Source organism: Petromyzon marinus, chromosome 10 (assembly GCF_048934315.1).
Source record: "Petromyzon marinus isolate PM22_M1 ecotype Great Lakes invasive population chromosome 10, UKy_Petmar_22M1.pri1.0, whole genome shotgun sequence".
NCBI classification, from domain to species: domain Eukaryota; kingdom Metazoa; phylum Chordata; class Hyperoartia; order Petromyzontiformes; family Petromyzontidae; genus Petromyzon; species Petromyzon marinus.
Window position 1 is genome coordinate 2,760,163 of NC_133676.1, and position 15,513 is coordinate 2,775,675.

General features: G+C 48.0%; 1 protein-coding gene across 6 annotated transcripts in view; it reads right to left on the reverse strand.

Annotated features, from left to right (window-relative positions):
- The window catches only part of LOC116941109 (titin-like), a 127,769-nt gene that overhangs the window by 52,201 nt on the left and 60,055 nt on the right, over positions 1-15,513 (reverse strand). For 5 of the 6 annotated variants that reach the window (XM_032951761.2, XM_076066038.1, XM_076066037.1 and 2 more), the window contains 14 exons: positions 14,233-14,499; positions 13,797-14,069; positions 13,371-13,637; positions 12,992-13,258; positions 12,557-12,823; positions 12,178-12,444; positions 11,750-12,022; positions 10,657-10,923; positions 9,458-9,724; positions 9,038-9,304; positions 8,640-8,912; positions 8,263-8,526; positions 8,118-8,168; positions 7,715-7,984 (listed from right to left, as the gene is read on the reverse strand). In XM_032951761.2, coding sequence (XP_032807652.2) covers positions 7,715-7,984; positions 8,118-8,168; positions 8,263-8,526; positions 8,640-8,912; positions 9,038-9,304; positions 9,458-9,724; positions 10,657-10,923; positions 11,750-12,022; positions 12,178-12,444; positions 12,557-12,823; positions 12,992-13,258; positions 13,371-13,637; positions 13,797-14,069; positions 14,233-14,499 — 3,540 coding nt within the window. The remainder of the gene's footprint in view (positions 1-7,714; positions 7,985-8,117; positions 8,169-8,262; positions 8,527-8,639; positions 8,913-9,037; positions 9,305-9,457; positions 9,725-10,656; positions 10,924-11,749; positions 12,023-12,177; positions 12,445-12,556; positions 12,824-12,991; positions 13,259-13,370; positions 13,638-13,796; positions 14,070-14,232; positions 14,500-15,513) is intronic. The other variant, XM_076066039.1, reaches the window with a different exon arrangement.

A 15,513-nucleotide genomic window follows, 5' to 3' on the forward strand; every position in this document is an offset into this window, starting at 1 on the left:
AAGCCTGGGACCTCGCCCTCGACACCTCGTCCTCCCCAGCGGTGTTGGCTGATCCCCCGTTGGGGGCAAGGACGAGGTGGAGGTGTGAGAGAAGAGTGACAGGCTAGCGGAGTGTTAAATGACAGGCTAGTGGAGTAGTAAGTGAGAGGCTAGTGGAGTATTAAGTGAGAGGTTAGCAGAGTATTAAGTGACAGGCTAGTGGAGTATTAAGTGACAGGCTAGTGGAGTGTTAAGTGACAGGCTAGTGGAGTATTGAGTGACAGGCTAGTGGAGTGTTAAGTGACAGGCTAGTGGAGTATTCAGTGACAGGCTAGGAGAGTATTGAGTGACAGGCTAGTGGAGTGTTAAGTGACAGGCTAGTGGAGTATTCAGTGACAGGCTAGGAGAGTATTGAGTGACAGGCTAGTGGAGTGTTAAGTGACAGGCTAGTGGAGTGTTAAGTGACAGGCTAGTGGAGTGTTAAGTGACAGGCTAGTGGAGTGTTAAGTGACAGGCTAGTGGAGTGTTAAATGACAGGCTAGTGGAGTATTCAGTGACAGGCTAGGAGAGTATTGAGTGACAGGCTAGTGGAGTGTTAAGTGACAGGCTAGCGGAGTATTCAGTGACAGGCTAGGAGAGTATTGAGTGACAGGCTAGTGGAGTATTCTTAGCTCTTTCGGTAAAGTCACGTTGAAGGGAAACAATCACATAATAAAATATATATAAAACAATAAAAATTCTCACGACGTTTCGACCATAACACAAACCGCAAAGAGCCAGCAGGGGAGGAGAAAGCGTCGGAGCATGCGGCCGTCATTTTGTTTGCGGAGCGGGGCGGAGAGCCCGCGAAATCGGAGACTGCGCCAAGTTCGCCTGTTGAGTTTCCATCCCTCAGGCGATGTCAACCTTTTGTGAAATAATTTTCAGCCACGGGAGGCGACTGGGTGGCCCTCAAGCACCGGTTCCAGACGAACTGCGACTTGGCAGGATGGATGGAGGCGAAGGCGCTGAGAGCTCTGCCCGCCGCACTTGACGACGACGCCTTGGCGGCGTTTTGTACCATCCCACCGTCGGAGAGGGCCATGCTCCAAGAAGCCTTTGCTCAAATGGTGGCAATCTACATACTGCCGTAAAATGTCCGCCATAAGTTCGCTGCGCGGAGGAGAGGGGAGGCTGAGACGCCCCTCACCTTCCGCAGCGCACTATTGGTGCTAGAAAAGGCTGCCTTCCCGAAGATGGACCACGACGAAGTCGACTTGCTGGTCCTAGAAAGATTGTTGGCGTTGGCGAAGGACCTCAACATCGTCCTGCCAGCCGTCGACGACGACGATCTGTCTTCCCTCAAGGTTGCAAGATGCATCCAGACGAAACTGCTCTTACAACGACATAAGGGGTTGGCGGCGTGCACCGCGCCTCATGAGAAGCGTGATACACCCGAAGATGTGGAGCCTGTCCAAGCCTGCGTTTTGACCCAAGGCGGAGGCTGGCGGGGGGGGGGGGGGGGCAGCACGGTGCGACGGGATGAACAACAACGACGGCGGAAGACATCTCCTCGTCCTGGGAGTGGGCTCATCGTGTGCCACAACTTCAGCCTGTCGGGGTCACGTCTCGTTGGGTTGCCGCGTGCCGCGACGACGCCTCCCTGGATCACCGCCGTCATCCACCCAACCATCCTCCACTCCACTATACCCCAAGGCGAGTTGAGGCACACCACACACTTGGCCCCTGAATCCACCTCACTCATCGCGTTCGGGTGGTTTTCGTTCCCGTGCGTGTGTCGGGGCATGAGGGTTCAGATTTTACTCGGGCTGACTGACCACTCCGACCGGGTCAGTGGTCAGAGGCCCATAGAGCGGTTGCTGTGACCGCACGTTCATCCGCTGTTATCGGAATCATAGAGGGGGTTGAAATCAGAATGCTCGTCGATACCGGTGCATCCGCGACTATCATTTACGAGTTTATTTTTTAAATTCTGCCCCCTAAATGTCGTACCCTATGTCCTGTTGGGGTTCCGTGCTTCGCCGCAAACGGCGGCTCATTGGGCATCATTGGGAAGATAACAGCAGAGGCGTCTATTGGAGACATCAAATTGACGGGACAAGTTCTTGTATCAACGTCCCTTGCTGTTCCTTGCTTGCTTGGGACTGACTTCCTTGGGAAGATGCCACTCAAAATTTTGATTGATCAGGGTTGCCTCGAGTTACCATTGGGCCGTCGCATGGCCTTTGTGCCTTCTCCCACTCGATTGCGCACGGTCAACGCTACTGTACAAGGAACTTGTAAGTAGGACCGTCAAAATTATTCTTGGCACGCAAATGTTGGTACCTTTACGATTGCGAAAGCCACTTGACCAGGAGGCGACTGCGGGAGGAATCCTCCTAGGACCGTCAAACAAAGCCGTTTGTGGGTTGACATTGGTGGGGGCCCAGACTCTGGTGTCCAATGACCAGGAACCATTCATTTAGGTCCTTAATGCAGGGTTGGACACATCTGTCATACAGGAGGGGACCGTGCTAGCACACGCGTTGCCCGCACTTCGCGAGGGAAACATCGTTGGCAGAGTGGGGGTCGCGTCGAATCTTAAGCCACAACAGGTTTCCGATGAAAAGTGGATGGATACGCTTTGTTCTGACAATTCTGAATTGTCCAAGTCCCAGAGGAGAGAGTTGAGGTCGCTTTTGTGTGAATTCTCCGATCTGTTTAGCAGAGGCAAATTTGATATCGGCCGCACTAACCTTTTGAGTCACCAGATAGATATGGGCGATGCCGCTCCCATCCGGCAGAACCTCTACCGGCTGAGCCTGATGGAAAAATAACATGTACGGCTGGCAGTGAATGAGATGTTGGCCGCCGATATTATCTCGCCATCCACCAGCCCATGGGGAGCCCCGATTGTTCTGGTTAAAAAGCAAGATGGAAGTCTGTGCTTCTGTTTTGACTTCCGTAAACTTAATAAGATCTCTGTGGCTGACGCGTATCCCCTTCCTCGAATTGACAATTCCCTGGATACTCTGGCAGGAGCACATTATTTTTCAACTCTTGACCTCCTATCGGGATTTTTGCAGTTGCGCCTGGATGAGTCCTCTAAGCCCAGGACAGCCTTTCATACACCACAAGGCTTATTTGAATTTAATCAGCTTCCGATGGGTCTTCACTCCGCTCCGCTACATTCCAGCGATTGATGGAACTGGTTCTGGCTGGCCTCCAGTGGGACTCGTGCCTGGTATATCTGGACGATGTTATCGTTTTTAGCCGTACGTTTAATGAACATCTGGAACAGTTACGTGTGGTCTTTCTTAAGATGCGTATGGCGAACCTCAAATATAAGCTGCAGAAGTGTCACCTGCTCCAAAAATCTGTTCCGTACCTTGGCCACATTGTAAGTAAATCTGGGATAGTGACGGACCCGGACAAAACCGCGTGTGTGCGTTCTTGGCCGACCCCCGCGTTGGTGGGGGAGGTGCAGAGTTTCATTGGTTTTGTGTCCTATTACCGCCATTTTGTCGCCGGGTTCAGCACAATCGCCAAACCTCTTCACACCCTGACGGCAAAGGGTCAGAAGTCCCATTGGGGGGAGGCCGCATTTGTTGCGGTCCGGGATGGCTTTGTGAACGCCCTTCCTCTCCGATACCCCGACTTTTCCATGCCGTTCGTTCTTGATACAGACGCTAGCAACACCGGAATTGGTGCTGTTCTGTCTCAAGTCGTTAATGGCTTGGAGAGTGTTGTAGCATATGGCAGCAGAGTGCTGTCTCTGGCCGAACAACGGTACTGTGTCATATGCCGGGAACTTTTGGCTATGACCATGCAGCACTGCAGTACGCGCTGCGTATTGAAAAGCTGTCTGGCAAACTGTCACGTTGGTTGGGAGTCCTACAGGACTATTATTTTACTGTTTCTTACCGCAAAGGTACCCGACGCACGAACGCGGATGCCCTGTCGCGATTACCAACGAGCGACGGGTGCGCGTGTTTCTCGGGCTCGGGGCGCTGTAAGACGCCTGCTAAGGCCTCGCCCCCTCCCCTTACAACATTGTCGTGCCCACTGCCCTGCGGGGTACAATCCTCTGGGCAGTGCACGAATGACTGGTGTGTCTGGGTGTGCATAAGACACTAGCCACACTTAAGCTCGACTTCTTCTGGCCCGGCATGGCGGAAGATGTAGCTAATGTATTGAAGGGTTGTGTGCAGTGCGCTCGGCGGAAACCCCCGTCTAAACCCTGTTGTCTACCATTGAAATACATTCAAGTTTCCTGCATAAATGAGCTGGTCGCTCTTGATGTCCTTGGTCCAATTCCGACCACCCCTGGCGGGAATAAATATTTACTGGTGGGCGTCAAATATTTTTCACGGTGGCCGATGGCCTGGCCACTTTCCAACCAGTCAGCGGCGGCCATCACGAGGCGTTCCTCGACGGCTATGTGATGGACAAGGGGGCCCTTGAGCGTCTTCTGACCGATCAGGGTAAAGATTTTTCTTCTAAATTTCTGCGGGAGGTGTGTGATTTGTTTGGAACAAAAAAAGTAAGTACGTCACCCTACCACCCCCAGACGGACGGAATGGTGGAGCGGTTGAAGTCTGATGTCCATGTTGAGTCATCAGGTCAGCGAGTTCCAGTTTGACTTGGACTTGCATGTTCCCGAGGTCCTCGCTGCCTATAAAAAGGCCCCTCACGCATCCACCGGCTACTTGCCATTTTTTTCAATGTAGGGAGAGAACACGACCCCTCCCCCCCCCCCCATTAATGTCCAATTACGAGCCGAGCCAAGCAAGACTAAATATAAAATAAAAATTCCATGCGCCTTACCCTTCAGAGGCTTTTCGGAAGTGTGCGAGGCTTCCAGGGAAAATTCCAAGTCGCGCCAATTGGCATATGAGCGGTTGAGGGGTCTCCGTCTTTCCGGACATGAGTGAGCTCCAGGTGACAAGGCCTGGCTGCACTGTCCCCAGGTAACAGTGGGTACATCACCCAATTTGTTTAAAACCCTGGAGGGGGCCGGTTGATGTGATTCGGGTCATTCGGCCCCAGTGTGTTCAAATTCGCTGGGGTCATCGGAGCTGGTTTGTACATCCATCTCGCCTGAAACCTTTCATTGCGCCGCGTGAATTCATCCCATTTCCACTACAAAGGGGCCGAGTGTCGGGTGTGTCGGGCGAGCTGAGGTGTGTACCCACTAAGGTTGATCCTCAGGGGTGTGATATGATCCCGTCCTCAGGTTCCGCGTTTAACGTCCCCCGAGCCGCCGCCTGCGCCGCCTCCACAAACTTCGGGAGCGGAGGGCTTGTCTGCCCGACCGACTGCTCTTGGTGAGGAGCCGGGTTCAACGGGACATTTTCAAATTCCCCCCTGGGACCCCCAGGGAGAGTACGCCCACCTCACCTGGGGGCCCAGCCACGAGGACTAGATCAAAGACTCTTCAGTTTTCGTGATCCCCATACACACAAACTCCCACACCCTCAGTTGGTTGTCACACTCGGCATGTCGTATTGGTCATTGGCTGAACCTGGCCTTTTTTGTGCTTGTGAGTGTTCTTCCACGGTGAGGGTGGGAGATGCCAGCGATGGAGGGGGATCCGAGGTTTCGCGTGTTACTGCGTGTTGTTTTTTTTCTCTCTCTTTATCTCTCTCTCTTCCCTTCCCTCTTCCGTTGTGGACTATTGGTTCTGTTCCCTTCCCCTGTCTGTTACTGTATATATTGTATTTATGGGATGGGGTATTTATTTGTTGAGGCACACTTAGGGGTTTTGCTGTTTGTTGAGGGAGAGTTGACAGCCGTGACGGCTGAGTTCTATGAAAGGGGGGGGGGGGTGATGTAGTGACATTGCTGTATGTCACTGTGCTGGGTGCAGTGCCGGCGTGCGATGTAACGACATCGCGGATACCACAAGGGTGTGGGTGTAGTACCGGCCCTAGAGGCGCCTCGGTGAGCGCTGAATATGATAGCGCCAGATGGCACCACGCTTTGCATGAAGTGCCGGCCCTATAGGACAGGGCGTGTGAGTGCCGGCCGAAGGATGAGGTTACGTGAGGCCATGGCACTCTGGTTGACCCATGAGGACACGTGACCAGTTAAGTCTACAGAGGGGTCCCACGCCACAGAGAATATAAGCCAGGTCCCGAGAGTGACCGGGGTTGTTGTTATTCTGGAAGAAACGCTTAATCTACGTTCTCCGTTCAACGAGTCTCCAACACGTGGACCCGGACCAAAGCTATTGGTCCCGGTCCGTAGTAGCAGTTACGTTGTAACTAGTGTAGTTAGCCTGATGGTCACCACCATAGGTTGTTATTCTGTTAAGGGGAAAGTTACCCCGTGTGCTGGATTGAATAAATGTGTTGCCTCCAAATCTACATCTGCGACACAATTGAACCCACTACACAGACATGGAGACAAGACACTACAATGAGACTATAGACAGTACAGACAATGAGACTATAGACAGTACAGACAATGAGACTATAGACAGTACAGACAAGGAGACTATAGACAGTACAGACAAGGAGACTATAGACAGTACAGACAATGAGACTATAGACAGTACAGACAATGAGACTATAGACAGTACAGACAATGAGACTATAGACAGTACAGACAAGGAGACTATAGACAGTACAGACAAGGAGACTATAGACAGTACAGACAATGAGACTATAGACAGTACAGACAATGAGACTATAGACAGTACATACAATGAGACTATAGACAGTACAGACAATGAGATTATAGACAGTACAGACAATGAGACTATAGACAGTACAGACAATGAGACTATAGACAGTACAGACAATGAGACTATAGACAGTACAGACAATGAGACTACATACAGTACAGACAATGAGACTATAGACAGTACAGACAATGAGACTATAGACAGTACAGACAATGAGACTATAGACAGTACAGACAATGACTACAGACAGTACAGACAATGAGACTATAGACAGTACAGACAATGAGACTATAGACAGTACACACAATGAGACTATAGACAGTACAGACAATAAGACTACAGACAGTACAGACAATGAGACTACAGACAGTACAGACAATGAGACTATAGACAGTACAGACAATGAGACTATAGACAGTACAGACAATGAGACTATAAACAGTACAGACAATGAGACTACAGACAGTACAGACAATGAGACTATTGACAGTACAGACAATGAGACTATAGACAGTACAGACAATGAGACTATAGACAGTACAGACAATGAGACTATAGACAGTTCAGACAAGACAGAGTACGAGCGTGGAAGTACAACAAGGACAGAAACAACTTCATGAGTCAGGGAGTGGTTGTCTTGCAACAAGGTAGAATGGACCAGTGGTAGCGTGTGGTCAGGCCAAATGCTCGTGCCTTGTACTAGGTCCAGTGGGATAGAGCTAAAATTATTAAAAATACTAGTTTTTACAACCAAACAAGGTCTAATAGTTGCACTCCTTTTATAATAAAACCAAATTATGATGTACAAACGAGTATGAAAACTGTCTAACTTTAGCTATATAGCAGACAATGGGTGTGGCTATGTAGGTGGCAACATAAATAACCTACATTTGTAATATATGTAACATTTGTAATATATGTAACATTTATAATATATATAACATTTGTAATATATGTAATTTAAAACAAAATTAAACTGTTCTGAGTAAGTAAAATTTGTTACCATTTGAAAAGCAAACGTGTTATTTTATTGACAGAGATATCTACACGAGTAAAAAACTGCCTCACCTTTCACCGTCAATTGGCCAGATGAGGATGCATTCAGGGCACTGAACCTGATCGTGCCGCTATCTTGTAGCGTGAGATGCTTCATGGCCAGCACTTGCGTCCTTCCGTTCACCACGCTAATCTCGTTGAGATCGTTATTCCGGAGTGGCGTGTCACCCAGAAACCACGCGGATTCCCGTACGTCGGCAACGGAGATCTCGCATGTGAATGTAGCCGAACCGCCCTCGTAAGCGACGCAGTCTCCTAGGCCCCGTATAATAGTACACGGCTCTGAAAGGCATGTGGAAACCAACATGATAAACATGTTTGAATGTTATGTTGGCGAGGCATTCGGTACAGAACAATGAGCAGCACTGCGATCGGTGCTCGTTACATCACGACTGGTGGTGGAGGAGCCCCTAACCTTGTTGAGGCTCCGCACCCTGAAGTGGCTCCAGCATGACGACCGGGAGCTCTGGCGAATGAAAGGAAAATAAGTTAATGGTTACAAAAACAAAGTGATGAACACTTACGTTTTCTGCATGAGCGATATAAAACAATTGACAAACCGTGTACGCTGAGCTCAGCGGTGGAGCTTTCACTCCCAATGTCACACGAATATTCCCCTCTGTCCTCCAGGGTCACACCAACGATTGTGAGTCTTGCCGTGTTGGCCTCCTGCCACATGTGGACCCGATCGCTGGCCTTCATCACTCGCCCAGCCTTCCTCCACGTGACCTCAGATGGTCCAGAGAGCTCACACAGGAAGGTCACCTCTCCAGATGCATAAGCCTCAGTGTCCTGCAGTGGCTGAGTGATGTGGACTGGACGCCCTGTGGAGATGCAATTATACATAAATCAAAATATCCACATATTTAGGGATGTTTTATGCCAAATGGTACTAAATTCATTTACGCAATCATAGTAACATTTATAAAATGCTCACGTTTGACGGTTAGTTGAGCAGAGGATGTAGCATTCCTCGCACTGAAGCTGACAGTGCCACTCTCCTCCACCGTGAGGTGGTTAATCGTCAGCACGTGGGTCTTGCCATTGATGACACTGATTTCATTGAGCTCGTTGTTCTGTAGCGGTGTGTCCGCCAACGACCACTTGGCTTCCTTCACATTAGCGTGGGAGATCTCACAAGTGAATATGGCCGAGCCCTGCTCAAACACCTCACAGTCCTCCAGGCCCCTTGTAATGGAGATGATGGGTTCTGAACGTACATTAAAAACACATTATTTAAACATGCCTGCACATAACGTAGAACATATTACTACATTAACCTAAATGCTTACATTATAAATGTGTACAGTGCTCATAAAATAATACACAGATCACCTGTGACATTGAGCGTGGCGGTGGTGACATCATGACCAGTATCACAGGAGTACTGCCCAGCGTCGTGCAGGCCCAAGTGATGCAGGACCAGTCTGGCCGCTCTTCCATCCTGACTCATCTCACACTTTGCTCCAGGGTAAAGCACCCCACCATTTTTCAGCCACGTTACTGGGGCCCCTTCTTTGGACACCTCGCACACAAACACAGCGTCTCCAAGTTCCTCTTCTGTCAGATCCTGCAGGCCCTTGGTGAACACCACTGGCTTCTCTGTTAAATATAATACATACAAATGTATTTAGTGGTTACATTTGGTTGTACATAATGAGCATCATGGAGAAAAAAAAAACTTCAAAAACGTAACATTCTACCTTAATGTAACACTTTTCAGAAGTAAAAATATCATTATCAATGTAGTTATACCTGTAAGAGTAAGCACAGCAAAGGTGCGGCCATCGTCCGTCTCACACTCGTAGCTCCCAGCATCATCCGGTTGAACGTTGTGGATAATGAGTGTGGCAACATTTCCCTCCAGCTTCATCTCATACTTGTCACTCGGGTGCAGGACTGAGGAGTCCTTCCTCCAGGTGACCCTCGCTGCTGGCTTTGAGAAGCGGCAGCGGAGAGTCGCAGTTCCACTCTCTTCAACCTCCTGGTCCTGAAGGGCCTCAGAGATCAGCACCGGGGCCTCTGTAGGCAAGATAGACGAGGCCACATTATTTCGGGAAAACTATTGTTAGATTCATCTGATAGATATATATAATCAAACAAAACAAGTTTACTATGTTTGTTTTCTCATTAATTTGTACCTGATGATTGCTTGTGTTGCAATCGAAACGTTGTATTCTATTATAATTTTTTTTATATATATTTACGTGACTTTACTGAAAGAGCCAAAGAGTAATTCCTGCAGTCGCGAAAGCTTCGAATCTAGTTTGAACCACATCTATGGGGAGGGTTTGCCGTACTCGTTTGTTTCACACTTAACTTCTAATTTAGCAATCTTTGGAAGAACGTAATCAACCAGGCTATGCGTTAACTGTGTGCTACCCGACTCTCTGTGTTGCATTGCATTACACTTCCTAATTTTACTAAATTTGCTCTCTACCGTGCTTGTCCCATGCTTGTTTATAAGTCCATTCTCTCCTCCGACCGCTATGGGCAGGAATTCCACACAACTCCCCCTCTGCCCCAACCCCCCCTCTCTATTTAAGGCCTCGACACAGAGACGTTGTCTTTCTGTTTGCCTATGTGTGTGCCTCTCTCTGTTTGTCTCTGTGTGAGTCTCTTTATGCTTGCGTGTCTGTCTGTGTGTCTGTGTTTTGTCTCTCTCTCAAATTTAGCAATCTTTGGAAGAATGTAATCAACCAGGTGGGGTGTTGACTGTTGTGTTGGCCGACTCTCTGTGTTGTATTGCATTATATTTCTAAGTTTACTATGTTTCTCATTCATTTGTACCTGATGATGGTTGCTTGTGTGGCAATCGAAACGTCGTATTCTATTATTATTTTATTTTATTTCTACGTGACTTTCCCGAAAGAACCAAAGAGTAAATAGTATTCTTGTAATAATCTGGCATCACATAGACTTGGGAGAACTAAGTTTTAATGATCATGGCTCACCTTGAATGTGGAGTTTGGCAGAGGTGGCCTCATTTCCTGCATCACAAATGTACACCCCCGCGTCCTCTGGCCGCAACTTTGTGATAACGAGTATTACAGTCGCTCCGTCTCTGTGCATCACGTACTTCTGAGAAGGACTCAGGTGTTGATCACCTTTACGCCATGTGACTGAGGCACTGGGCTGGGAAACTTCGCAGACAAATTGTGCTTCTCCATTCTCCATGCAATGTACATCCTCCAAAGTCTTCACAAACCTTACAGGCAATCCTGTGCAGATGTTTACGCATGGAGATAGAAGCACAGGAGAAAAGGTGTTGAATATCAATGGCATGAAATTGTATCAGGCAGATTTGGACTAACATTCTACCTGCAGGAAATGGAAGCTGCCATTCCACCCCACTGAATGAGTGCAGCATAAGTCGACATCACAAATACAGCCCAAGTCCATGTTAGAAGCAGGCTGAAGTAATTCCATCAGAGGATTTATGATGCGATGGTGCACTCACCACCAACATTTGGCGTTGAGCTACGAACCCGGCGAACTGAATTCAAGTCACGTTCATGGCTAACACCAGTGACGATTATCTGAATCAGTCCTTGGCATCCCCTAGTTCAGCTCAGCCTCCACTCATTTTAGGATTGTTTCTATATCATAAGTTACGGTTCCAACTTTCTCCCGCAGGGATAATATTTGTGAACTGCCTTTTTGCTGGTTTAAAACGTAGGCTTTCACGACCAATATTATCCATAATAGAGGTTGCTGGGTTAGATCGCGTAAATATAAATGTCTTTTTGCTGCTCTCATGCTCCCATTGCTCACTGTGATGTCTTCAGCCATGTCGATCTTTTTCTCTGATTTCTCTTCTCATGATTTTCCCAAACGTTTTTACAGAGTTCTACCCATTCAATCTTCAGTTTTAAATCTCCGCCGATGTTTACATGCACCTCTTCCTCAACACATATTTTATTGTTTCAGACAATTTGCTCTCCACTTTTGAACCTTTCAGTCCAATTTAAATTGACATTAAATACTCGACTAGTTATTCATTATTTCAAGTGGTGACATCCAATGAAATAAATTTGAATGACCTACCCTTAATGGACAAAGTAGCTGAGGACGTCTGTTTGCCTGCCTTGAAGGTAACACAGCCGCCGTCCTGCAGGGTGAGGTTGTTGAGGGTAAGGACGTGTGTTTTCCCTCCGTCCACACTGATTTCATTAAACTCGTTATGATACAGCCGGCTCTGATCCAGCCACCACTCCACCTCCAGCACATCAGCGTGGGAAATCTCGCAGGAGAACGTGGTCGAGTTGTTCTCAAACACCTCACAGTCCTCCAGGCCTCTCACAATGTGGATGTCTCGCTCTGGAAAGAAGGATATTTAAATGAATCCTGGTTCTCTCATATTGACATGAATTCTAAATGGAAACAATTAATATTAAATGTAAAAAAATACCTTTAGCAATACTATTTTTTTCTTTCAAATTTACGTGAATGTACTTTTAAAATGTACTAATCACCTGTGACATTGAGCTTGGCGGTGGTGACATCATCACCAGTGTCACAGGAGTACTGCCCAGCATCGTGCAGGTCCAAGTGATGCAGGACCAGTCTGGCAGCTCTTCCATCCTGACTCATCTCACACTTTGCCCCAGGGTAAAGCACCCCACCATTTTTCAGCCACGTTACTGGGGCCCCTTCTTTGGACACCTCGCACACAAACACAGCGTCTCCAAGTTCCTCTTCTGTCAGATCCTGCAGGCCCTTGGTGAACACCAATGGCTTCTCTGTGAAATAAGAGGACAATATTATTATCTCCCTTCACTGTTTCACAGCGTAAATCTGTCATTATCTAATCGGAAGTATTTTTAAATGTTTCATGAGATAAAAAAACAACACCTTTTATTGCCAGCATTGCAGAAGTCCGATCATTCTCCGTCTCACATTCGTAGCTCCCAGCATCCTCTGATTGAACGTTATGGATAACAAGAGTGGCTACGTTTCCCTGAAGTTTCATCTCATACTTGTCACTCGGGTGCAGGACTGAGGAGTCCTTCCTCCAGGTGACGCTCGCTGCTGGCTTTGAGAAACGGCATCGGAGAGTCGCTATTCCACTCTCTTCAGCTTCCTGGTTCTGAAGGGCCTCCAGAATCAGCACTGGGGTTTCTGTCATGTAAATAAACCAATTTATTTTTGTATAATATACGAAACAGAGTTTGATCAAACTAAAAAAAGAAAAGAAATTACAGAAATATATTTAACAATTGCCAATCCAACACCATGACCTCGTTTTTTACGCACATTTATTATGCATAAAAAAAATAATTGGCACACCTTGAACTCGAAGGGTTGAGGACGTCCGATCATTCTCCGTCTCACACTCATAGCTCCCAGCATCCTCCAGCTGCACATTATGGATTACAAGAGTGGCCAGGTTACCCTCCAGTTTGATCTCATACTTGGCACTCGGGTGCAGGACTGAGGAGTCCTTCCTCCAGGTGACTCTCGCTGCTGGCTTTGAGAAGTGGCAACGGAGAGTTGCAGTCCCACACTCTTCAACCTCCTGGTCCTGAAGGGCCTTGGAGATCAACACCGGGGCCTCTGCAAGCAAAATATGAGGCCAGGTTATGATTGGTAAACTGTGGAACTTGGCAGAATATCCATGTATCAAGATCACTATTATCTTTGGTTGAGGAGAACCAACACATCTCACCTTGAACACGGAGTTTGGCAGAGGTGGCGTCATCTCCGGCATCACAAGTGTACGCCCCTGCGTCTTCTGGCTGCAGCTTTGTGACAACGAGACTCGCGACCGCTCCGTCTCTGTGCATCACGTACTTCTGAGAAGGGCTCAGCTGTTTATCGCCCCTGTGCCATGTGACCGGCGCGCTGGGCTGGGACACCTCACACACAAATTCTGCTTCTCCATCCTCCACACAATCTACATCCTCTAGTCGCTTCACAAACTTCACTGGTACCGCTGTGCACACCACAACACAAGAAGATGGACTTTAGAGCACGTTCAATATGAATTAATACGAAGACTAACTTAACAAACCAGACATTGAGATGTCATGAAATACACAGAGAACCTTTTATATCAATATCAAAGGTGAGCTTATTACAGCACGTAGCGTACCCTTAATGGACAAAGTTGCTGAGGACGTCTGTTTCCCTGCCTTGAAGGTGACACAGCCGCCGTCCTGCAGGGTGAGGTTGTTGAGGGTAAGGACGTGTGTTTTCCCTCCGTCCACACTGATTTCATTGAACTCGTTATGATACAGCCGGCTCTGATCCAGCAACCACTCCACCTCCAGCACATCAGCGTGGGAGATCTCACAGGAGAACGTGGCCGAGTTGTTCTCAAACACCTCACGGTTCTCCAGGCCTCTGACAATGCAAATGTCTCGCTCTGGAAAGAAGGATATTTAAATCAGTCGTGGTTGGATATCAAAACACTCTAAGGCTGATGAAATAATCATTCATTTTATGGATAAATCTTTTTTTATATTGACCGGACATTTAAATGGTATTACTGTGCCTACATATAATGAAATATATCTTAAATAAATCACCTGTGACATTGAGCGTGGCGGTGGTTATATCATGGCCAGTGTCACAGGAGTACTGCCCAGCGTCGTGCAGGCCCAAGTGATGCAGGACCAGTCTGGCCGCTCTTCCATCCTGACTCATCTCACACTTTGCTCCAGGGTAAAGCACCCCACCACTTTTCAGCCACGTTACTGGGGCCCCTTCTTTGGACACCTCGCACACAAACACAGCATCTCCAAGTTCCTCTTCTGTCAGATCCTGCAGGCCCTTGGTGAACATCACTGGCTTCTCTGTGAAATAGGAAGGCAGTAGATTTTATCCCACCGTTATTTTACTGGAAGAATCTAGTCACTTAGTTGCAAATATGTTTTGCATGTGTAGTGTCTTTAAAAATTACTCACACCGACATGTGGTACACACGTCACCTGCTTACACTTGATTACTCCTGGACTTAAAGCTTTCGTGACTGCAGGAATTAATATTCTTTGGGTCTTTCGGTAAAGTCACGTAGATAGGTTCAAAGGAAATAACAAAAATAACCAAAAATTACGACGTTTCGATCGCAACGCAAGCAGTCGTCATCATGCGTTGTGATCGAAGCATCATCATTTGATGACGACCGCTTGCGTTGCGATCGAAACGTCGTAATTTTTGGTTATTTTTGTTATTTACTTTGAACCTATTTACGTGACTTTACCGAAAGACACAAAGAATATTTATTACTCGTATTCACACGCCAGTTGTAGGTACTCCTATGCCTCTCTTTGCCGTCACATACACTTGACTTCTCTCCGCTCTCACTTATTCTGCACCTCGCCTATCCTGCACTCAGCAACTCTGCACACAGCAACTCCTAGAACTCTACATCTCCACTGTTGTCCTCACCTACGTTGCCTCATACCCACCCACCCGTCTGTCCCAGGCGGGGGGTTCAGACGGTGTGAGGGTTGAGGCTTCATTGACAGCTTGAGCGGCCGCGGGGAGATGTCTTCACTCTTGGTTCCCGGGCAACTCCCTCCACTCACGCACACTCCCGCTTATATCCTCCTGCTCATTGCGAGACCTCACACACTTCCCCTTAAGCCGCCGTCTGCCCGGCGCCTGTGGCCCTATTAATCCCTTATCATCACCCCCCATTCCCGTCACCCCGACGCCAACCTCCGGCCTCAATGTTCCCACCTGTTCGACCTCGTTTGCACCCGCTTCTCCCCTTAATTACTGTCAGTTTGTTGGTGCAAACCTCATGTTGCAACGAGCACACCTGTTTGTTCTCAGTTGCACCTGCTTAACTGCACGCACCACGT